Source organism: Orcinus orca, chromosome 15 (genome assembly GCF_937001465.1).
Source record: "Orcinus orca chromosome 15, mOrcOrc1.1, whole genome shotgun sequence".
In the NCBI taxonomy this organism is placed as follows: domain Eukaryota; kingdom Metazoa; phylum Chordata; class Mammalia; order Artiodactyla; family Delphinidae; genus Orcinus; species Orcinus orca.
Window position 1 is genome coordinate 24,239,337 of NC_064573.1, and position 25,637 is coordinate 24,264,973.

At 36.9% G+C, this 25,637-nt stretch overlaps 1 protein-coding gene across 4 annotated transcripts in view; it reads left to right on the top strand.

Moving 5' to 3' along the window:
• DYM (dymeclin) overlaps positions 1-25,637 on the top strand; it is a 375,320-nt gene that overhangs the window by 196,380 nt on the left and 153,303 nt on the right. For 2 of the 4 annotated variants that reach the window (XM_033421381.2, XM_049697847.1), the window contains exon 14: positions 12,111-12,275. The exons of the other annotated variants lie outside the window; for them this stretch is intronic. In XM_033421381.2, the coding sequence (XP_033277272.2) occupies positions 12,111-12,275 (165 nt within the window). The remainder of the gene's footprint in view (positions 1-12,110; positions 12,276-25,637) is intronic. 4 annotated transcript variants of the gene reach the window in all.

Here is a 25,637-nt window from a genome sequence, read left to right on the forward strand (position 1 = left end):
GCTGGGAGTTATTTTTTGACACCCCCTTTCTCTTACCTGCCACATCCAATTGAGTAGCAAGTCTTGTTAGTAACTCTGTCTCAAATCCATTCGCTTCTCTCCTTTACTCCATTGCCTTAGTTCCCTACAGTAACTTCCGAACTGGTCTGTTACCAAATCTTCCCTCAACTGTCTGCAGCCAGACTGCTCCTTTCAAAATGCAAATCTTATCTTGTAACTCTTCTGCTTAATAGACTTCAGTTGCTTGCCATTGTTCTTAGGATAAAGACAAAACTCCTGGGTAATCTGGCCCCATTTACCTCTCTTCTCCCACAAGGTCAGCTCCTGCCACACTGTCTTTTACTTGCATAGGATACGTGTTGCCTTTGTTCTGACTTTCACCATTGTTCATATATGTGATGGCTTCATCTCTTGATGATTGACCAAATTAGTTGTTTCATTATAGGCTGCCAGAAGGAAAAATTTTAATTATAATAGTACATGCATATTTTTAGGTAGGATTCTTTTCCAGTTAGGTTTAGTTAGAAAGACAGGATTAATGCTTAATTAATTCTTTCCCTTTAAGTGCCCTTGTTACCTCCAGTCATAACTAATGCATCTTTGTTTCTTGTTTGTTTTATTTTATTATGATCTCCTTGATCTCTGTCTCTCTCTATATATACATATATAATATGTTTCAGTGTATATATATTGCGTGTGTGTGTGTGTGTGTGTGTGTAATGTGTTTCAATCACTTGCAGAGTAATTTTTCTGATATCTTATTGAGCTATCTTTGGCCAATGGCAGACCTCGTATGGTATTGTCTCTGTGTCCTTTTGATAGGACCCCATTTGTCTTTGATAGTTTTCTTGCTTCCTTGCTCTTAGGCCAATAAGATGTCTCAGGCCATCTTGCACATTTCCTGTCTCAGACGTAGAAACAGCCATTCTTCTAAGGACTCTGGTTTCTTTTACTGGGAATGATACTTAGAAACCACAATCTGGCTCGTAGGTGATAGGGGTGCTAATTGCTAAGGAGATTGTCATTTCTTATAGCTCTCTTTAGTGGACAAAGCTAGGAAAATATAAATTCTTGAAAAGGAAAAAGTTTATACTGTTAGTTCTGATTCAAATTTAAGATTATTTAACATAAATTCTGATTTGATTGTTTGAACAGCATTAATATATTTTTCCTCTTTATCCTACTAAATATGTCTCTATATGTCTGTGTGTCTTTCTCATGTCTGTCTGTCTCTCTCTGTGTATATATGTATGTATATTTGTTTCAAAATAATGTTAATATTGCTACTGTCAGTGAATGAAGTTTAGGATTTTTGGTGTCTCTTTGTCCTTAGAGTATATCCCACTGAGTATGTAGGATCAATTCTACATTTTAAAGTTATACAAAATAATTATTTGTGTAGTTTTATCATCACTTGATATACAGTTAAATTCATTTCAGTTCTCAGTTTGAGGGAGTTTTTTCTTTTTGATTTAATTTTAGTTTTTGAAATTATTTTGAGCTTTACTGTTAGAATATAATTTTCTCATCATTGCCCGAAACACAACACATCTAATATGATGAGTTCACTTATGTTGCCGTATTTTAAGAATAACCAGTGGTGTACTAAGCAGTGGATGATATCAGTGGTTTAGGCAATAAGGGAGTGTATTGTCTATGCCCGTAAAGAATTTTAAAACTACAGTAAGACCAACTAAAAGTTGGTCTCCATTTTATTATCAATTGTAAATACTATCAGTGAGAAAATACTCCTCTTTGCCTTTCTTACATTGCTGAGAAGGTTATTAATCAATGTGAATGTCCAAAGAAGAGTAATAAGACTGATGAAGAATTTAGAAACTGTAGTTCTTGAAAGATAGAAGAACAGATGCTTAGTATCAATGAGAGAAGAAAAAATTAAGGGGTTCACAATTTCTTTATACAGTCAAAAGCTATTATGTAGAGAAAAAAGTTAGACTTTGTGTATCTAATTCCAGATGTCATAACTAGGTAGAAATTTAACTTACTTTAAGGAACAATTTTCTAATTGTTACACTTATCTGTGGAATGGGGCTGTCTGTCAAATTAGAGAGTTCCCTTTTGCTTAAAGATGTATATAGTAAGAGCAATATGAAAAACTTGCAGGAGTCCTTAGAAGGACATTCTGTTGTGGGTAGAAGATTGGATAAAACGACCGCTCGGCTCTTCCCAGTCCTGTGACTATGAAATCACAGATCCGCATTATCAGGCGTCCTCATTTTTCCAGTCCCATCCACTGAAAAAACTCATTATCTTGTTCATGTCTGAGCCCTATTCAGATTTATTAATATCTCTTTCAGTTGAAATATCAAATGTTTTTATTCAGCTATGGAGTAAAGAATGTAAGTTAGCTCATAATATTATGAAATACTCGAGAAGTTGAAATTGTAGTTCTCTTAGGCATTCATTTCTCAGCTCAGATGTCATTCCGTTGGTGAAACCTTTCCGAACAACACAAGTTAGCCCCTCTGGCCCCTCTCCCACCACCCTTGTTCATATTTTCTTTATTTCATTAACTGAAATTTTCTTGTTATTTTTTTTTTTTACTCAATTGTTCTCAGTCTTCCTTCCTATTCAAATGTATGTTCTGTGAGATCAGAGCCCATGTGCATAAAGCGTCCATATTCCTGTATTCTTGCCATCCCCATCAGCTTTTTGTAAAAAACACGTCTTCCAGTTTGATAGCCAAAAATTGGTGCTTCATTCTTGAAATTTTGTTTTTTTAATCACTAGTGAGAGTAAATCGTTTTCAAATGTTTATTGCTTGTATATTTTATGAATTACCAGCATATGCACTTTGTTCATTTGTCAGTTGCGTTTTTCATCTTTCATTTATTGATTTTAAAGAGTTCTTTATAGACACAAGGAAAAATTGACTGTCTTATGTTATAAATATATGTTACCTTTTAATTTTAGTGATTGTTTTGACATCTTAAATGTTTATAAAGTAACATCAATAATCCTTTTTCTTATGGCCACATCTCCCACTTCCCTCTTTTATTCTTCTGGTCCTTTGGTGGATTTTGTTTGATTTGCTATGTAAGAAATATGTCTGTTTGGGGTTTTTTTGTTTTTTTTGTTTCAAATATGTTACTGGTTTTTCCAGACACATATCAAAAAAAAATCCCTCTTCCTTACAAAGTTTAAATGCAACCCTTAGCACACACTAGATTCCGTTTTTTGGTTTTCTTAGCTGTCATATTGATTCACATGTCTGTTTTTCTTCTAGCACTTTTCTTTCCACTTTTATTATTATAGACTTATGTATTTGAATAGCATAAGGTTAAATCCCTCCTAATTACTATTCTTTTTCAAAGTCTTCTTGGCTCTTTTACCTATTTCTTCTTCTACACAGGAGCTCAGTACTTGTAGTTCATAAATCTGGGACATAGGGATCATATGAATGGGCTTCAGGCATTCCATGAAGATCTTGAAATTTTATATAAAATTTTGTGTGTATGTGACTTGCTGCATTTTCCTGTAAGGGGATCCATATCTTTTATTGGCTTTTAAGATGAACACTTAAATAAAAGAAATTTAGGAATCACTGTAAGAGAGTTACACTGTCAAAAGTAAACATTCCTATTGCGATTTTTAATCTGTGGAGGATAATGGCATTCTTTGTATTTTGTTTTCCCATGCAGAAGCATACTGGTGTGTCTTCATTTATTGAAAACTTCTTTTATGCACAATAGTAAATTTTTATAATTTTCTTCATATTGGTCCTAAACATTTATTATTAATTTAGTTTTCTTGGTATTTTAAACCTACTGGTGAATCTGCTGACAAGCTTTTTCGAAAGAAAGGAAGGGAGGCAGGGAGAAACAAAAATGGAGATTGGAAAGGGATACACAGAATATTCTAGGTAGTCCATAACGTTTAACCTGGCCCTGGTAACCTCATTTTTATGTTGTAATTTTATTGTCAAAGTATTGTAAAATACATTATTAGAAAGCCTGACCCTGGGTTCTTTTTAGAGCATCACTCTTTTTGCTTGTGGTTTTGGGGATCTTTTACAGACTTAAATGTTGTTCTAGGACAGAAATTTTCCTATTTTACTTTGGTGAGGCATAACCGTATCAAGTAACATTTCAGAACTATACATTGCATAATCTTGGACATTTTCATGTAAGAAGGCACTAAAGAGAATTTATTTTTTATGAAAGTGCAGCTCTTAAGTAACAGTGACTGTTTTTTATGGGATAGCTCCAGACCACATTTGCTTACTTCCCACACTCTAGTTTTTCTGATGTCCTAAGCTTTAAGTATAGAGGTCAGGATGACATTTGAGGGCTCTAGGTTTGCGTTCCATAACCTTAAAATGGATGTTATTCACTACATCAAAAAGGCTAGTTTGGTTTTCTTTAAGTTTTTTGATGTTATAATATTGTATTTGTTTTTAAAAACCTTTTAAATTGCAGCCTTGGAAAGATCGTATAAAGATTTCTTATTTACCTTTAACTCAAATTCCCAAAATGTAAAACTTTCACATTTGCTGTATCATTGTGTGTCCTATTTCTTCTGAAACGTTTGAGAATAAGTGTATAAACAAGATGTACCTTTACCACCAAGAACTTCAGTGTGTATTTCTTAAAAATAAAAAGATATTTCTCAAAATTAGGAAATTAACATTGAGAAAATACTCTTGTCTAATCTACAGGCACTCAGATTTTGTCATTTGCCCCACTAATTTCCTTTCTAGGAAAAAAAAATGCCTTTTTATTACCCTAGTCTGGGATCCAATCCCAGAATCACATACTACATTTAGTTGTCTTCTTTACTCTTCTTTAATCCAGAACAGCCCCTTGCTTTTTCCTCATCTTTCAAAATTTGAAAAACACAGACCCTTTTTTTTTTTAAATAAAGAATGCCCCTCAGTTTGGATTTGCCTGATGATTCCGTGTGGTTAGACTTAATCTCTACTGTGATCATATCAGGAGACACATAAGGTTTACTTTACTGATGTTAATATTCACTGTGATCGCTTGTTAAAGGTGGTGGTGATTCGCGTTTTTAAAGAGCACAATTTTTATGTTTTCTTAAGTTTTTGCTTTCCTTTGGTGGATTGAGTCCTGGAGTCCTTTTTAGGACTCAGTAACAATATCTATTTAATTGTAAACCTGTTAAAAAAAATTTTTCTAACGCTACCATATCTTGGACATTATCAGCTTCTTTTTTTTTGGTTTTTTTTTTGCGGTACGCGGGCCTCTCACTGTTGTGGCCTCTCCCGTTGCGGAGCACAGGCTCCGGATGCGCAGGCTCAGCGGCCATGGCCCACGGGCCCAGCCGCTCCGCGGCATGTGGGATCCTCCCAGACCAGGGCACGAACCCGTGTCCCCTGCATCGGCAGGCGGACTCTCAACCACTGTGCCACCAGGGAAGCCCATCAGCTTCTTAATAATACTTTTATATGGGAGAAGTGAGCAGGAATAGGACTTGGAGAACTTCCAGAGCAGATGGGTCCTGGGCTTGGATATTCATTTATAGAGTTAGAAAGCCTCGGGCTGGAGCATGACAGCATTGTTGGTGGATTCCACTGGATAGAGTTCTTCCATTACTAATTGACAGGATGGTTAACATGTCACTTCTTTATTCTGCAGTTTTATCATTTGTTAAATGGGGATTCTGATACCTGTTTTTAATTACCGTGGTGGAATATGGGGACAAAAAACATAAGTAGGTCATAAATGTGAAAGTATTTTTTTTCACATTCCTCCTTCATATATTTATGGCTGAAAAACATGAAAATACTGTTGATTAGTGTTTCTCTATGTGCTGATGGCCAACACAGAGATCTCTAGTGAATTTTTCTAGGAGGTCTGTCCTTGACCTGTTTCTATTCAGTGCTTCTATTAATGATTTTCTTAGAAGAAATCGTGAGAGATATTCTCAGTTTAGTAGATGACAAAGTCACAGAGTTCATATTCAAAATTAGCTTGACATATTAGAATGAAACCAAGCACTGCAAGATGACATTTCCTAATTTAAGTTCCAAAGATCAGTTGTAAAATAAAGGATTGGAAAGATTGTCCTATAATGCGTTACATTTGGTCACCAGCTTAATATGAGCGACTGCTAAAAATCCTAATGTAAACCTCTGCTCATCAAAAAATATTATACTGTTCCATTCATGGAAGGTAAGTAATATTATCACTGTGTTCTAAGAATATTCAAAAATTAGAGCATCTAGAAAAAGGTAACCAAGATGCTGATCTTTTTGTCTCAGCAAGATTTCAATCAGACGCCATATAACTTTTTCAGTAATGATTAGAAGGTATTCTTTTGTGTAAAATGCTGAAGTAAATACAACATCATATCTTTTTATCCATTTTCATATTTGTACCTTTTGAAACATTTTATTAATTTTACGTAGACTGCATGCCTTTAAAATAATTTCATAACTGAAGTCTCGTTCAGCAACCAATAAATATTATTTATCCAGTGGATGCTCATAAAAATTAGTTAATAATGACAACTGAATATAATTAAAAGCCAATTTTCTGTGCCTTGATTTATATTTAAGGACTACAGATTGAGCTGAATTCAAAATAGCAATTTCAAAGTCTAGGGTCTACTGAATTTTGAATTCATTTTTTACCATTTTTACAATTGCTGTGAAAATATTCAGACAGACTTCATGATAGAGTTGTAAGTGGTTAAAAGGTAATTCCAAAAAGCTAGTTGTGTTGTTTTTTGTTCATTTCTTGGTTTTTTTTTTGTTGTTGTTGTTGTAAGCTAAAAGTATGAAGCTAAAGGATTTCTCACGCAATGAGAATACATCTGTCACATGGCTGCTGGTCACCTGGGCTATTTCCATTCACTCTCTATTAAAAATAATGAAGAATATTTCAAGATGATTAAATTAATAGGAAGGAGCTTCTCTAAATTGAACAGTAGCTCTGTTTATAAAAATATTTTTAACTATTTCAATCATATGGCTTGAAAAGTTTATTATTTATTTAGCATATTTGGAAATTATCTTAAAGGTGTATTATTACCAAGGCTACCTTGAAACACTCCTTTTCTTGATTTCTGACAACACTCTTAGATTTTCTTCCTGCCACTCTAGTTACCACTTAGTATTCATTATCATCTTCCCTACCTCTCTCTCCCTCTCTCTCTCTCTCTCTCTCTCCCCCCCTCCCCTCTCTCTCCCCCCTCCCCTCTCTCTCCCCCCATCTCTCTCTCCTCTCCCCCTCCCTCCCTCTCTCTCTCTCCCCCCTCCTCTCTCTCTCCCCGCCTTCTCTCTCTCCTCTTTCCACCCTACCCTCTCTCTCTTCTCTCCCTCCCTCTCTCTCTCTCTCCCCCCTCCCCTCTCTCTCCTCTCTCTCTCCCTCCCTCCCTCCCTCTCTTTCTCCCTCCCTCCCTCTCTCTCTCCCCCCTCCCTCTCCCCCCCCCTTCCCCTCTCTCTCTCTCCCTCCCTCTCCCTCTCTCCCTCCCTCTCCCTCTCCCTCTCCCTCTCCCTCTCCCTCTCCCTCGCTCACCTGGCAAGGCTGTAACTTCTGGGTCGTGCTTCTGTCTCATCACTTTGACTATAGGTGATCTCATACATGCTCTCAGAGTTTTGATTTCCATCTGTGTTTCTATGTCTCTATCTACCTGTATCTCTAGGTTAGTTAGTCCACACCTCTCCTAGCTTCAAACTTACCCATATACCAACTTTTACTGACATCTCACAACTACAGTATCTGATACCGTACATGTTCAAAACCAGACTCATGATCTTTTCCATAAAACCTGTCTCTCCTTCAGTTTCTCCTATCTCAGAAAGTTTACTTTCATTCAGTTCCTAATACAGAGATCAGGGAGTCATTCTTGATATCTTCCTACACTGGCACCGTCCCCCATTCCAATCAGTGTGCAGGTTTTACTGGTTTTACTCTGCTGTACCTGTCCTCTAAGCCATCAGCAGTATTTGCCTGAACTGTTGCAGTAGCTTCTTACTGTTCTTTGCTTTTCTACTCCTGCCCTTGTTTAGTTTTATCTTTCAACTTTTGCCCCTCTCCAATTTTATCTTTGCATTGCAGAAATGTATCTTAAAAAATGTAAATCAAAAAAAAAAAAAGTGTAAATCAGGGACTTCCCTGGTGGCACAGTGGTTAAGAATCTGCCTGCCAGTGCAGGGGACACGAGTTTGAGCCCTGGTCCAGGAAGATCCCACATGCCGTGGAGCAACTAAGCCCGTGTGCCACAACTACTGAGCCTGTGCTCTATAGCCTGCGAGCCACAACTACTGAGCCCGCGTGCCTAGAGCCCATGCTCTGCCACAAGAGAAGCCACCACAGTGAGAAGCCTGCACACCACAAAGGACAGTAGCCCCTGCTCTCCACAAGAGAAAGCCCGCGTGCAGCAATGAAGACCCAATGCAGCCAAAAATAAATAAATTTATTTAAAAAAATGTAAATCAGATATAGTGGCTCTCCGTTCAATCCCTTCATTAATTTTCCATGATAGGATAAATCTTTTAAAATAGCACATAGCCTGCATGCGCCTGCCTTACCTTTGACCATGTATTCACTGTTACAGCAGCTGTACTGAACTTCTTTCAGATCCATGAACTCGCCTAGATCTCCCTGCTTTAGAATATTCCCTCTGATTGAAAGTATCACTCCTGTGCCCCTTTAAATTTTTAAAAATTAATTAGTTATTAATTTATTTCTGTGATACATGAAAATGGCAAAAAGTGCAAACAGTACAAAAGGTAAAGAGTGAAAAGTGTCTCCTCCATTCATGTTTTCCTTTTTTTGTGTGGTCAAATTTATGTCTTTATTTTTAAATGACTCTCAGGTGTATGGTTTATTTTTGAGCTTTCTTGTAGTAGTGTTTTTCTTTCAAGGCTTTGATCAACTTGGAATTTATTTTAAGAGGTGAGGTAGAAAGTCAGCTGTATTTTTTTTCTAGTTATTTACCCAGTTAACTTAATATCATTTATTGAATAACTTATCTGGTTTTCTGTTTTAAAGTGCCACCTTTATCTTATACTAGGTTCCTGTCCTATTTGAGTCTATTCTGGTGTTCTGTCTGCTCATGCACTATACCAAACTGTTTCCGATAATGTCGCTTTAGAGTATTTTTTAATAGGTGGCAGAGCTAATCCCATCTTATAACTCTAGTTTTTCAGAATTTCCTGGCCATTTTTTTTAAATTAATTTATTTATTTTGGGCTGCGTTGGGTCTTGCTGCTGCGCACGGGCTTTCTCTGGTTGTGGTGAGCAGGGGCTACTCTTCATTGCGGAGCACGGGCTTCTCATTGTGGTGGCTTCTCTTGTTGCGGAGCATGGGCTCTAGGTGCACAGGCTTCAGTAGTTGTGGCACGCGGGCTCAGTGGTTGCGGCTTGCGGGCTCTAGAGCACAGGCTCAGTAGTTGTGGCGCACAGGCTTAGTTGCTCCGCGGCAAGTGGGATCTTCCCGGACCAGGGCTCGAACCCGTGTCCCCTGCATTGGCAGGCCAATTCTTAACCACTGCACCACCAGGGAAGTCCCCCCACCCTGGCTCTTCTTAAATGTTCAGTTTCCTATATGAACCTTAGAATTAACTTGTCTAGTTTCTAAAAAATCTTACTGATATTTGTGAGGATATAAATTTTTAGATTAACATATGAACATTTGGTGACTTTACAACCCTAGAGTTTCCTGTCTAAAAAATTTTTTTTCCATTTTATCGAGTCTAAAATTTTTCCTTATTACCATTTTAAAGCTTTCTTCATACATATTTGTGCATAACTTTTGATTTATTCTTGAATACTTCATCATTTTTTGGTGTCATTGTAATGGAATCATGGTATTTTTTAAAAAACTGATTGTTTTTTGAATAGAGGAAGGCTATTAATTTTGAGCCCACTCTTTTTGCCACATTCATATATTATTTGTAATAGATTTTTAATTTACTCCTCCTCCCAGCCCACACTCTTTATTTAGCTAACTTGCATTCTTCCTTAAGATGTCAGCTTAAAGTTCACTTTGTGAGAGCCCTTTCTCAACCTCCACATTTCAAGGAGATCCCCATTTTACTCCTCTTTTTACTCCTCTAAAGCATTCTGTACTTTTCCTTTAGAGTGCTTATTGCAGTTCGAAGTTTGAAATTCTACAGTTTATGGTGGAATTTTGTTACTTTCCCTCTATCTTGTAAGCTCTCTATGGGTAATAATTGTGTGTATTTTCTTCCTCATCCTGTCCTTAGTGTCGAGCACTGTCCTACATGCAGTAGATAGTAGGTACTGCTTGGCTTATTAGTTGATTGATTGGTTAGTTGGTTGGATGATTGGATTGTCCATTGTGGAAATTTCCCTGTTTCTAATCTTTCAGTCTCTTAGTTTTATTTTGAGTTCCACCACACTTTAAAAATCACCGTTGCCTCCTTAGGAACTTTGATAGACTTTTGGTATGGTTTTTCAGACATGGTTCTCAAAGACAAATAGTCTAGGCATATCAATTGATGTATTCACTATTTAGTTAATTGACCTTGATTGACTTGGCATTTTCCTCTTTCAAACTTGTTGTTTTTAAGTGGTCTGAAATGTGATACAAGTGAAATTGCTCTGGCAATAATAATAATAATAAAAAATTCTTACTATTTTACCTTTTTATAATATCACTTCAAAGTTTTGGAGTAATTTAAACTTTTTACTTTCATATTGCATTTGTGGAATTGAGACTTAGATCAAGTACCAGCTGTTATAAAGCTGCCAGTGGCTGGGCTGGATCTAGATTTCTAAGTTTTCTGACCCCTAGTATTCCCTCTACCATGGCATCTTCCACATTGCTGTAGTAGTATTACCTATCTTCCAGGAATGTATTTGTAATACTGCAAAGAGAAAATATCTCACGTCTCTTTGCTCTACCAAGGTAAATTTTATATGGTTATCTAATGACATGATAGTTTGAGACTTTTCCCTCTGTCAGTATATCTTTTTTTCCTTTTAAATAGACTTTTTCTTTAAGAACAGTTTTGGGTTCCCAGCACAATTGAGCAGATTGTGCAGAGAATTCCCATATACCCCTGCCTCGCCCCTACACTTAGCCTCCCCCACTATCAGCATTCTGTACCAGGGGTGATACATTTGTTATAATTGGTAAACCTACTTGGACACATCATCATCACCCAAACTCCATAGTTTACATTAGGTTTCACTCATGGCGCTGTACATTCTGTGGGTTTGGATAAGTGTATAATGTCATGTGTCCACCATTATGGTATCATACAGAAGAGTTTCACTGCCCTAAAACTCCACTGTGCACTGCCTTCCTCCCCACCAACTCCTGGCAACCACTGATCTTTTTACCGTCTCCATGGTTTTGCTTCTTCTAGAGTGTCATGGAGTTGAAATCATACATTATGTAGCCTTCTCAGATTGGCTTCCTTCACTCAGTAATATGCATGTAAGTTTCCTCCATGTCTTTTCATGACTTGATAGCTCATTTCTTTTTAGTGCTGAATAACATTCCGCTGTCTGGATGTACCACAGTTTATTTATCCTTTTACCTACTGAAGGACGTCTTAATGGTTTCCAAGTTTTGGCAATTATGAAAAAAGCTGGTATGAACATCCATGTGTAGGTTTTTGTGTGGACATAAGTTTTCATCTCATTTGGGTAAACACCAAGAAGCATAAATGCTGGATTATATGGTAAGAGTATGTTTAGTTTTGTAAGAAAACTAAAACTGTCTTCCAAAGTGGCTGTACCATTTTGCATTCCCATCAGCAATAAGTGAGAATTCCTGTTACTCCACATCCTTGGCAGCATTAGGTGTTGTCAGTATTCTGGATTTTGGCCATTCTCATAGGTATGTAGTGGTATCTCGTTTTAATTTGTATTTCCTTCATAACATATGATGTGGAGCATCTTTTCTTATGCTTATTTGCCATCGGTAAATCTTTGGTGAGGTGTCTGCTTAGGTCTTGTCCATTTTTTAAAAAAATCAGGTGGTTTTCTTGTTTTTAATCTTTTTAATATTCTCTTTTACAGTTGTTTTTTTCTTGGGCACCACCTAGTGAAAATACACAGAAAGCTTTGAGGTCATTGAGAATGATTTATTTTTTCAAAGGAAAACTCCTCTCTTTCTGTTTTTCTCCTTTTACCCTTGTCTTTCAGTTATACCTGCCGCCACTTGCGGAGATATGTTTATGTGTTGGACAAACTGTATTTTCCCCACTCTCACTGTTCTACGCTTCAACATTGCTTCTCGACCCTCAGTGACAATGGAGAGGAACTCTTGTCTTTAACTTGCTCTCACATTCTCAGATCCTATGCTTCCAGGTTATTAACCTATGCTGTCCATTTACTGCATGCTGCATGCTGTATAGTGACTGGTAATTGCATGCTTTAATGGGATACATGTCAATTAAATGATGAAGGAGGAAATTTATATTTGAAGTGATACTAAATAATTCTCTTAAAAAGTGGCTGGGATTTTTTTTTTTAAACAAATGTCTTAAGTACTTTGTTATGATTCATGGGAGAGAGAAAAGCTTTTAGCCACATAGTTGTCATATAAACTTGACAGAATTTTTCTCTACTTTGCTTCATTTGGAAATCTTTAGGCTTAACTTATAATAGTTGGGAGGGCTCTGTCTGGTTTATATATGAAATTACATATGAATTTTGAGGTCTCTCTCTTGCTCTGCTCGTATAGCTGAGAGCTGGCTGTGAGGCTGCACCCGTGTTTTGATAGAGGCACGTTCAGCTGAGCAGGTTTGATTTTATAAGAAGGTAGAAATTATTCATTGGGATTTTGTATTTCTCACTCATTTCATTTACATACAGAGGGGTTATAAAATCAGCAAGTTGCAACATGTCATAGATGAATCTAGATTAAACTTAATGGAGATGGGAGCAGTAAGAAAGAGACAAGCCATCAATCTCAAGTATCAGAAAATCAACTCCTGTTGTTCAGTAGAGGGGCAGTATGACATTACTGCTTTGTACTTGAAGTTGACATTTCTAACACAGATTTTCTGTAAGTCAGAGATGACGCACACCAGCACTATACTGTTAGCCAAGTATGATGCCTGAAGGCAGTGTCTTCGCTGCCAGTTGATTTAGAGGAAGACGGAAAAAACTCCATGACCACCTTCTAGAAAAGAGCAAGCATTTAGGATTAAAATAGATCTTTTCAGGTGAAGACGCATAGGAAAGCTTCAGACTACACAGTATATCTAAGTGAAAACACTTTGATTATTAGGAATTGAAGACAATGTGACAGCTAAGGTGACAGATCCTTTTCTTGGTAGCAGAAAAATTTTAGACTCTCATAATGATGTTGGTCAGACTCTTAGTAACGACACTTTCAAGAAATGAAAAAAAATCAGATAGAAAAGCAAGTGGGAATAATAGATCAACTCTTATGTGTATAATATAGGAGAATTTATCAAACTAAAGCCAGTGACTTTCAACTGGCTTATAAAGTGAGTGAATATCAGTTAAGTGAATACTCTTTGGACCTGGAGACAGAACTTGTCTGGTTTCAAAGAATGGAGAGAGCAGCTACTAATCATTGAACCTCTGAATTGTACACCATAATTGCCTTTGCCCTTGTTTACTAGTGTACTAGTCAGGGTTCTCCAGAGAAACAGAACCAATAGGGGTGTATGTGTGTGGAGAGAGAGAGAGAGAGAGAGAGAGAGAGAGAGAGAGAGAGAGAGAGAGAATAGTTGAGACTTATTTTAGGGTGAGTCTGAAATTAGGTGGAAATTCAGGTGTTGATGTTTCAGTCTTAAATCCTAAATCCATAGGGCAGGCCAGTGGTCTGGAGACTCAGGCAGGATTTTTATGTTACAGTCTTGAGACAGAATTCCTTCTTCCTCAGGAAACCTCAGTGTTTGCTGTTAAGGCCTTCAGCCACATTACAGAGGGTAATCTGCTTTCCTTAAAGTGAACTGATTATAAATGTTAATCACACACCCAAATACCTTCACAGCCACGTCTAGACAAGTGTTTGACCAAACAGCTGGACACCATAGCCTAGCCAAGTTGGCACATAAAGTTACCACCACACTGTGCTTCTGTTTTTCTGTGTGTCTTCATGTGCATCGTATCCGTCCTACCGGACTGTGAGCCTCCTGGAGTGGACACTGAACCTTATTCCTTATTATACATCTTATAGCACCTCATGCCTGGGGCATTGTTCATTAATACTAGTTGCAGCAGGTTTTAGCATCTGCCACGTGTGACCATGAGCCACTGTGCTCTGGAGTCACACCCCTCACCTCACAGGAGCAGACAGGAGACAGAAATACACAGTCGACTGGGAAGATGAAAGAAAACAGAAGGAAAAGGATGAGGAAGACAAAGTAGGAAGGAACAAAAGTGAAAAGTTGACAGGAGGAAGATGAAGGTTCCACATGGCTAATGAAAGCAGCGTGCGATTCCCAAGCCCCCTTCAGCCAATTCCTGGCAGAGTTAAGTCCACCCTCAGTTTCTGAGTTGCTGTAGCATTTCTCTCCCATTTTCCTCGTCCTCATTCACCACCTTTGCTCAAAGGGCCACCTCAGCCCATCCCTACTCCGGGTCCTTTCTCGTCTTCAGGAGGTTGCTCAGTGTTCTTAGCAGAGTTTTAAAGCATCAGTCCTCCAAAGGGACTGTTTTTCAATCCAACGTCCTCGTCAGCACTGAAAAGCCTTTAGGACACGTTGGTAAAGAAATGTCAGGCCCAGGTACCTGGGTAAGGAAACATTCTGATGCCAGGAATACTTGTAGCATTTTTGAAATGCTGCCCCCTTGCAAGCCTGTCTCCTCTCTGACATCTCCCGTCTTCTCTCATCTTGTAACAGGGCGTTTGCATCAGAGGTGTGTGCTGTCTTTTGGCATCCAGTTTCTGCCTGGCCCTGTCTACTTTTCCTCAAGTGCAGAGGTTAGGGCCTTGGGCCCCTCCTCCTCTCCCACTGGCTTAACATCCACCACTTGCAGGCTGAGACAGTGGACAGGAAATGCTTCCATTTGGGACAGACTTCAGAATGTGGGCGGGATTCGCATAAAAGGAGACGTCTGGTCACCTTTGTGTCATGTTCATCTGCAAGTGATGAACATCCTGCATACACAGTAACACGTGGTCAGTGTGATCTAGTCCCTGCAGTTGAAAGATTTTTCTTTCAACTGTGTTGTATGGAAGGATAAACCAAGCCAAATGTCTGAAAGGAGCAATCTCAGACTCAGTTCACAACCTCAAGTAGCTTTTGGTTATGCAGACTGTTTCAAATGTAATTCAATCCCTAGAGAGAAATATAAGCCTATTCCTTAGGAAGGAACTTTACCTTAGTCTAACACGAATCACTGCGATGGAAATTTCAGTCATTCTACTGTAAACTTCTTTCCAGTGTAAGAGTTCTTTTTATAGCATCCCTGAGAGAGAGCTTCTGGGTGCTTCCTACTTCGGGAGGTGGTAGGGTTCTTGCTGTTTCATTGTTAGAAAGGTTGTCATATGTGAAGTCTGCCTGCCAGTAACTTTCATGTATTGGTCTGGCTCTGCTTGAGAGAAACACATAAATGTATAAACTTTGCTGCTTTTCAGAGGCCTTCCGGTTTTTGAAAACATCTGTCATGACTCCCCTTAAAGCTTTTTCTTTAACTTAAATAGCCTGATTCCATCAACCATTACAGAGACAAATCAGCTTTCGGTTATTCAGCCCTCTTTTTCTCTTTCTGGATAATTATATTTGTCAGCACGTATCACAAAATTTGGAACCCAGAATTGGACGTAATATTCCAGTTGTACTTTATAATTTTGGCCTTTATAAATGAAAACTATATAAATTATAAACTGAATTATAGTTATAAATTCTACTCTGTTAATTTGTCCTAAGACAAACTACACATTTTAAAGCAGGCACACCTTAGTTCATGTAAAATTCCCAGATCTTTTTCACCTGAACACACAACTCCTTAGACCTGTTGCACATTTAATTTTTTTTTAGCCTAACTGCAGGGCTTTACATTTATTCTTAGTTTAATGTATTGATTTTGGCCCATCTTACTCTTAAGTCAAACCTTATGAAGCTAGAAGGCTTTTAGACCTGGTAGCTTCTCCTGTTTATCCACACAAGCCTTGAGAGCAACTCTCATTGCCATCTGTAGAAATCAAATTTAGAATTTTGAGTGAGCATTTGAGAATTTTAATTAATCACTAGTAACCACAAGTAAACGATATCCTATCAACTCAGTGGAATATTTTGCACCCATTAAAAATATTATAAGGAAAAACGAGTAGAAATACGGAAAACATCTGGTACAGTGTTAAGTGGAAAAAGTATATAAAGTTATGTACTGCTGTTAATACAACTGTAAAATTATATACACGTGGACAAAAACTAGATAATGTATAAAAATAGTTGTGGAACATTAGTAAAATATATATGACATTTCTTTTAAAAATAAATTTGCTTATTTTGCAAAATTAAGTTTGCAAAATTAATTAAAAAACAATTTTTTAATTATGCAAATTTAAATTGTAAGTTTCTTCTCTCCCTTTTCTGTGCCCTCTCTCCACTGCCCAAATAAAATCTATGTCTTTGGCTTTTCTTTTTTTTTCCCCCTACCAACATATTATAATGTCATTTTATTAATTGACAAAGATTTGCAGTGTGATTTATGGGAACAGATAGGAGTTCCCTGATCTGTGATCACAGAAAATTTCTCCCATGGCTTATGTTAGAATTTTTATTAATTCTTTATTTTTTCGTTTTGAGAATGGGTCTATAATTCTAAGCACAACATTAAGTCATTTCTCTGTCTAACTTTCACATTTAGGAGTGCTTTTACCCTATTTGGTATGTCTTTTATATCGTGGTTTAAAAAATCACATCCAGTGCCATTTTATTGCTTTGAAAGGATTGCCTCTTCAATCTAAATCTAAGATAATATTCTAATGAGTTTCCTCAAGAGAGGTTTTTTAAATTAGTAGAACAGTTTTGTCATAGTGTATGCTGTTCACTAAATTTGTAATGAATAAATATCTGAAGCCACAGTCATAATTTTTCATGCATATGATACTGTCTTAATAATTCCATTGTGGCTATGTGCTTTATTGATTTTTGTGCCACTTCTGTGGCATGAATGAAATGTATTATCCCACTTAAACCATTACGGTTTCCTTTTGAGTTACATATTCACTACTTGATCTTGTCATCAAGCTTATCCCATTTTCTGTAATGTGGTGTTCAGTCTTAAGATTTATTGCCTTAGTACTCAGTGCTGTATAAATCAAAATAGGACAGGTAAATTCCGATCAGAAAAGTTGGGAGGAATAAACAATAGGCAGCGAAATTTTTTTTAAATCACTATTCTAAATTAGTATGTGTTCTGATCCGGAGATTTGGGGGTTTCTTTTTTCTTCTCAAGATGTACAGGAATGAATCATCACCGTGCATTCTGGAGAAAAGAGGAGGGCAAAGCTTGACAAACCTAGCCACCATCTTTGCTTGGTCTCAGAGCTGAGGTGTAGAGAGCTTTGTCCCACACCCTTCTCTTTGCTTCTGTAACATTACACTCCTGGCTTTCTTCCCACCATTTTGCCATTTCTTTCTAGGTTCTTTTTAAAAATATTAGAATTCCTTAAAGCTTGATCCTAAGGTCTTCCTCTCCTTTCACTTAAACTCTTACCGTAGGCATTTTTGTCTATTTCTATGACTTTCCATGTCACGCAAGTGCTACTACTTCTCAAATGGATAACGCCAGCTGAAATTCTGAGCTCCAGTCCCATACTGTCAGCCGTCTTCCTGCTATAATCACCACTCACAGCTCTCACAGGCCCCATCTTTCAGGTGAACTCTTAACCTTTCTCCATTAACCTTTTCTTTTAGTCTCCTCCATCTCAGTAAATGGTGTCTCCATCCATCAAGTTACTTTTACCCATCCCATGAAAATCTTCAGCATTTTCATTCCCTCACCCCCTACATCCATCCTGACTCTATTCATTTCATTTCTGTATCCAAAATGTAAGTAGTATCTGCCTTCTTTTCTCTGTGCCCACTGCCAGCCACTCTAGCTCAAACTGTCTTCTCTTACACCTAGACTGAGAAAACCTATCTGGTTTTTCCTCCTCCAGTCTTATCACTCCCACTCCCACCCCTAATGCCTCACCTAGCAAGCATGTTCAGGTACTCCAAATCCAATTACTGCTCTTCCTTGCTCGAAACCCTTCAGTGGATTCCCTTTGCCCTGAGGATGGTACATCCTCTAGCCACACCAGTTCTTTTATTGTCTAGGATTTGCTGACCCTATTTCCATCTTTAGGCTTTTTACATGCTCTTCCCTGTCTAGAATGTTCTTTCCCCAACTCTGTATTTCTTACACTTGTTCCTTCCTCAGATTTTCCCTTATCCCCAAATCCATTGTTATACTTAATATTGTACTATGTTTTCTCTCTCACACATGTTCTTTCTCTCTCTGTCTCTCTCAGAGTAGACTCTAAGCTCCATGAGGGCAGAAAATATATGCTTTTTTATCCACTAATCCCTAGCACCTAATGTCATACTTAAGTATGCAACAGGTGCTTCATATTTGATGAGCACAGATGCTTTTAGTTTATTACAATTAACTTTTTTGCAGACTAGCCCAATCTAATAATGACCACTTCTTCAGCGATTACTTGACCAGAAGCAGTAAGATGACAATCCTGTTTTAATGCTACTATATCTTCAAAATGGCATTCAAGGTAGCATCATTAGATAATGAAGTATTCTTGTCATACTTTCTACAGATATGCAGTAAAACTGCCTGCCAAAGGAAGGCTCCTTAATTCTTGAATATGTGAAATTGCATTGCTTTTTTGCTCTCAGTTAAATATTTTACAAATTTTCCACTCACCTTTTGGATTTATATGGTAAACCATGACCATCAAAGCAATATCAACATGATTTGAAAGATGACTCATAAAAATGCAAAAATATTTTATCTGGTGGCTTTAGCTAAGCAGAAAAAACTCAGAGGAAGCAGCAAGCTTATTTTACGTTAAATTTTGTCTCTTGAAATTTAAACATAATACTATACACCATAATCATATACAGCATTTCAAATAATTTGAAGCTAGAATAGTTCTTACAAGCTTTACCACCCTCCCACCGAAAAGTTGTCCTTTGGCATAAATAAATTGTGGAGGCTAGTAGCTGTCATAGTAGTAACAGAATGAAGTTTCAGAAATATAGATAAGAAGTAAAAAAAATATATCACTGTGTGTATTAAAAATTCTATTTAACTTCCTTTTTAATTCAAAATTACCTAGTAGAAAAGCAAACATATTCATTACACTATACCTAATTGGAAACATTTAGGAAAATATTTTCAGTGTGTTATTTATAAGAATATTGGTAAGATTTATTGAAGATCAACAGTAACATTAAAACCCTTCTCAAAATAAATTGTTATACTAGCATGACATAGTGATCGGCACTAAAATGTCGCCAAGTCGCACTGTACAGTTTATTGTCCAGAGGGAAGAAATGTAGATTAAGTCAGTAAAATATAACAAAAGATACCTATTAACTAAGTAAAAAAAAATTTTTAACTGGTAAATTGGATTTAATGAAAATTAAAATTCTCTGCTCTTCCAAGGACACTGGTAAGAATAATGATTGCGAGAAAATATTCAATGTACATATATGTAAAAACACTTCCAAAAGAAGATATTAAAATGGTTAATAAAAAAAAGGAAAATTACACGTTACAGATAAGTAAAATTTTAGTCTAAGAAGGATATTATGAAGATTTTCCCATATGGAAACAAAATAAGAAAGAAAGGAAACAACAATATGAAAGTCATATTTGATCCCCCAGAGTGGTAATAGATCTTTTTTTCCACCAAATGCTCTTGGTATAGATTTCATTGGTAAAGGAGGCACTCAAGTCTTAGTTAATGTACCTGTGATGTGTAGCTGTAACAAAAGTTCCCGAAGATGAACACTCTAAACAACAAAATTAAAACTTCTCATGCAGTTTAGACAATGTATGGAGGATTTGGAATGGATACAAAATCCCCCAAGCTGGATGCTCTTTCCCTGGGGCTGCCATTTGCAGGGAATTTCATGTACATATTCAGACATGCAGACCTGCATAACTGCTTATTATAGAAATATTCTTGGTTACTGAATGTCTAACAGACTTAAATTTACAGGGTTTCCCATATATGGAAGAAAAGTGATTTCACCCATTCTCCATGCCTTGGCACGTCACGATTCCAGCCTTACATTTATTTGACTTCCAGAATTTAAATAGGCAGTGATGTAAATCAGAAGTTAGTGTTTCACCTACTGGCAGTAAGTAACTAAATCATTGTACTCATGATGAGAAAGGTAAATCCTTTTCAGTTTGGCCACAGAGTGGGAATGACATTTACTCTAATCCTATCCCTCTAAGTGAGATTGACAACAAATTTATTTCCATCTTACAAAAAATGAGGAATTGGAGGAGAATATGGAGAAGTTAAATGGTTTGGCAAAGATCACACAAGCTAGAAGTAGAATCCAAGTCTCTGGAGATCAGAGTTTCATCTTACTGAATGTCACAGCATTATAAAGTGAGAAATGCGTCTCGCTATATACATGCGCTTAATGAATTATTCTCAATAGATAGCTCCCCCAATTTTAAAAAAATGTTATGTTTTGAGATTTTGAAATTTCAGTTCAATCCTGTTATTTTTTTTTTAATTTTTAAATATTTATTGATTTTTGGCTGCATTGGGTCTTCATTGCTGCGTGCAGGCTTTCTCTAGTTGTGGTGAGCAGGGGCTACTCTTCGTTGCGGTGCGCGGGCTTCTCATTGCAGTGGCTTCTCTTGTTGCGGAGCACGGGCTCTAGGTGCAGGGGCTTCAGTAGTTGTGGCTCGCAGGCTCTAGAGCTCAGGCTCAGTAGTTGTGGCGCACGGGCTTAGTTGCTCCGCGGCATGTGGCATCTTCCCGGACCAGGGCTCGAACCCGTGTTCCCTGCATTGGCAGGCAGATTCTTAACCACTGCGCCACCAGGGAAGTCCCTATTAACTATTTTTGTTTTTATCCTCAGAGCAACTCTGTGAGGTAGATAATATTGTTATCTCAATTTTATAGATGAGGAAACTGATGCACAGAGGAGTTTAGTACCTTGCTAGAAGATGGTAAAGCCAGTATTGAAACTGAAATTATTCTAGCTGTAAAAGCTACACTTGTAACCTTATACTGCCTCCCAAGAAGCCTTTTAATAATAGTATGATTTTAAGTAACTTTGCCCTTGAAATCATTTCAGCCCATCTTAGAGCCCAATACAAATCCAATATTATTTGATGATTATACATTTTAAACTATTTATGTTTAAATTCTTGAACTTCTCTACCCACTCAAAATTTCACTTGGAGATAGTTTATAAAACTGGCTAAAATTCAAATTTGAACTGTGGACTGTAGAAACAGAAGAAACTCAAAACTGTATTTCTTGGTTCTCTAAATTCTGTAGGTACCATTTAGTCTGGTTTCTACTCTCTAAACATGCAGTGTCTCCTGTTTTTCAAAGCTACTAATCCTTATAAAAGTTTCATAATGTTGTATCCCAAATGTCTAAGTTAGGTTTTAATTTTTGCTATAGGTTTGATAATTTTTCCTTCTCAAAGTAAAAAAAAGATACAAGCTATTCTCAAAAGGTTTTTAACCAGATTTCACAAAGTAAGCATTTATAGGCATATTTTCAAGGTAACCCAAAGGATATGTTTTACATTTTAGTTACCACTGGGAAAAGAAAAAATAAGTGCAGTTAGCAGCTGAATATAATTTCCAATAGTGACTAAAAGTCTTATAGCTTCCATGTTACTCCTCTGTTTAGTGACTAACAATTGGGTCGTCCTTCTAACTTTGAATAAACAGATAAGCAGAAGCTTTCCTGGGGATTTAGAAGTATAGTTACCATCTATATATGTACTTTTTTTTTTTACAGGTAACATTTACATCAGCTTAAAAATGTTCGTTATTTTTAAGTTTATTCTTGGTGTATCTCATGTTGATACCAGTAGTTCCTTTTCCTATGTGCATTTATTCTTAGGTAGCGCATACTAGAAGCCAATAGGAAACTCAGGTCCCTGTCATGCATGGCAGTAGCAGTTTTACTATATGGGCTCTACATCCTGGCATGCAGTGCCTGTGGCAGCACTGGGAGTCTGGGCAAAGAGCAGTGTGTGTCTTGTTGCAGTGGGTCCACCTTTTAGGGTATACGTAATGTCCTTCGGTCCTAAACTTCCAAAATCACGTCTGAAGATAGGGATGCAAGTACATATAATAACATTTCAGTATCATTTCTATAAAATGTTAGAAAATAAAAGAAAGGTTAACAAATTAATCTAAAACCAGTAAATAAATAGCTACAGGTAAATTTACTTCTGAGTGCGCAGTGAAAAAAGTGCCTTTGGGGAATATTGTTCATAGTTCAGAAGATTGTGTAATAGCCTCAAGATTCCTCTTACTGTCCTTCAGTGGTCAGGTGGAGAGCATCACTATGAATCAAATACGGGTCAGTAAGACACAATGGGCAATCATCTGTTCTGTGGGCTTTTTAATTCTTGCTGTTTTCTTGTCTTGCATAACAACGTATTACTGTAGCCGGCAAGATATTGAGGCAATGTGTTGTGATAGGAAAGGAAAGGAAAGAGCTTTGATTTTCCTTCCTTTTTTTAATATTCTTTCTCAAGAAGTGCTGCCTTGATTTTTGTGCCTGACGCTAAGCAGCAAATGCAAGAGGTATCCAATCTACCAAATTTTGCATGACTCTTGGTGTGACTATGGTAATGTGGTATTTCCTGTTACCATGGTTTAGAGATTTTATTTTACTTTCACTGTCCGGTTTTCTATTCCCTCCCTTCCTCTTGTGAATATAATAATGATAATAGTAACCTGTTTATACAGTGAATCTATATACATTAATTACTTGTGGTTCCACTGAAAGATGATCCACTTGAGCTAGAATTGTGACTAAACTCAGAGGCATTGGTTGCAAACTTGTAAATGTAACTCACGTATATATCTTTTCTTTAAGTGAGACCAAAGTCAGTTTGGCTTCAATTTGCAATGCCTTTTACAGCCAAAATGGTGGTGGTTTTGTTCTGCTGTCATGGGAATATTAGCCCAAACAGTAAAATGAACTCTTAAAATTGTTGTTTTGTTAACTAACTCAGCTCTGGTGTATTTGTAGTCTTGGATTTGAATTTGTTGGCACATGGCTTGAATCACTGCTTTTTATGTATTGGGGAATGTACATACTTATATGAGTCAGTGTTCTTTAACTTGAAAAATTAGAAAGAATCAATAAGTAGCCTTTTCAGAAGGTGATGTGGCCTTACTTGTTTACAGCATGTGGAAATTTGACATACCTCCCCATAACCAAAACCATAGAACTCACTTTCCCATCACATGTACTACAGCATTCTTTAGCAGAATGAAGCTATGTATTATGCTGTATGTATTATCATGGTATTCCTAATCTGGTTCTGGAGGTGCCTTTTCTGATTTCGTGTATTTACAGAAGCTGATTTTCCCTCTTACACAATCAAATGACATTTCTTCCGATAACCTATACTTGTATAAATGCAGTAGTTATTTCCTTGCTTATTAATATTTGTTATTCAAATATTTTTCTGAGGAGAGTTCAGTTTTCATTTTCTTTTTAGATATGTTATCTCATTAAAAATATCTTTTTGGTGTTGTCGTTTCAGCCTTGAATTTTAATTCATTGTTGTTTTAGACAAACTGTGATGTTCAAAAGTTACAATATTACCTAGAACTAATTATCTTCCTCCTTGAATGTAAAATACCACTGAAAAAATAATATGAAAATGAGAGTTATTATACATTAATTCATTAGACTAATTCACTAAATACCACTAGTCTTTGGCCTAAAAGAGATGGTTTTTCGTGGGACATTTTGTTTTTCTGATTTTTCTCTGTAGCAGATATCTCTGTCCTTATTGTCAGTGTGGACGAACAGAGCTCTGGTGTTCAGAATTGGGCGAGTTGTAGGTGATAGCAGCAGGGTAAGACCAGTGTTCCAATTCACCAATTTTTTTTCCCACGAGGCCTAAGAGTAATTTTTTTTATTGTGTATTACCAGTGACTGTGGTCTTCTTTTTGACAATCATATTATCCACATATCACTTTTTGTCCCTGTATCCTCTAAAAGCAATGGTTCATTTATAATTTTTAGTAAGATCAGTCTGGATTGTGCATTCTTTTTGGTTAATAGATGTAGATATACCTAAAAGCCCTACTTTTAAGTTGTGAAGTCTGTCAGGATTCACATACTCTTTGATGTCAGTGAGTATGGTGAACCTTATAGTAGTGTAATAACAAAAACAATTCAAATTTGAATCGGATGGATTCAGTCCATAAATAGGACAGGTGGGTGCATGGGTGATCTCAGGTAGGCTTTACTGACTAAAGTGACTCTTAAAAAGTGATTTGAGTTAAGAGATTTGGCGGATTAGTAGGTTGTTCCAAGCGTAGGGGTTGGCATGAAAGAAGATATAGGCAAGAGTAGGCGAGAAAGACAAAAGGTTCATTTAGGAGAAAAGAATAGGGAATGGGACAGGGTGTGGGAGGAGATGAGATCAGACATATAAATTGGGAAAGAGTTGTGGAACCATTTGGAGACAAGAAAAAAGTTGTACTTTAAATGTTGAGAAAGCCAACACTCTGATTAGAAGAAAAGGTCTCATGAACTTACGCCCCCAAAAGAAAGAGTGGTGGCAATTTACTGTGTTTCATTGTTTAATAAGGAAGACAGTGAATGGGTGGAGCAAAAGTGAAGTGATTATGAAGTAGATGACCATATAATTTATCATTCAAACCAAGACACTTAATAGAGTGAAAGGGAACTCTGCCTGATAGTTCCAGTGGAACAAAATGTATAAACTGGGACTGTCCTGGGCAAATCAGGACATATGGTTCTCACATTATTATTGAATATTTACTTGGAGTTCATTCATAGATCACAAAGATAGGAAGCATTAAAATCCTGAGCTTTGAGAGCGCTACACCGTAATATTCCTTAACAAAATAAAGTGTCAGTAGTTGTATCAGATTCTGGCCCTGACTAGCAGGACCCATCACTGAGGTTGATTTATAGATATTGGCGTTTCCATGGCGTTTCCATAACATGATGCTTAGGTGTTGAGTCAGGCCTAGGCTTGACTGCTAGTTCTGCCACTGAGTAGCTGGTAATCTTGAGCAAGTAAGATGGGGATAATAGGGAAACCTGCCTCTCTAGGTTGAGGTCAGATTTAAATGAGATGATGTATGCAAAACACTTAGCACAATGCTAATATCACATACTAAGCAACCAAATTCTGCTATTATCGTTTTTCCCATGATTACTACAGCCACCACGACTATTTATATATTGATGGTTAGCATGTTTTCAATTTAAGCTAATTTAAAGTAACAAATACTGATGTTGCTGGTAGCTTTCTCCCTTTTATTTGTAACGACAATTCAGTAATTAAAGAAATAAGTTTGGAAAACTATTTTTCATTCCAGCTTTAATATAATGCAACTCACATCTCACCTTCTATCTATCTCTGCCAGAGGTAGACAGATTGTCACAGTCATATTATTGAATACAGTAACTCTCATTTTGTATTCAAGTAAGTCTTAAAAATGTTTTCAGTAGCATTGTGGTTTTCA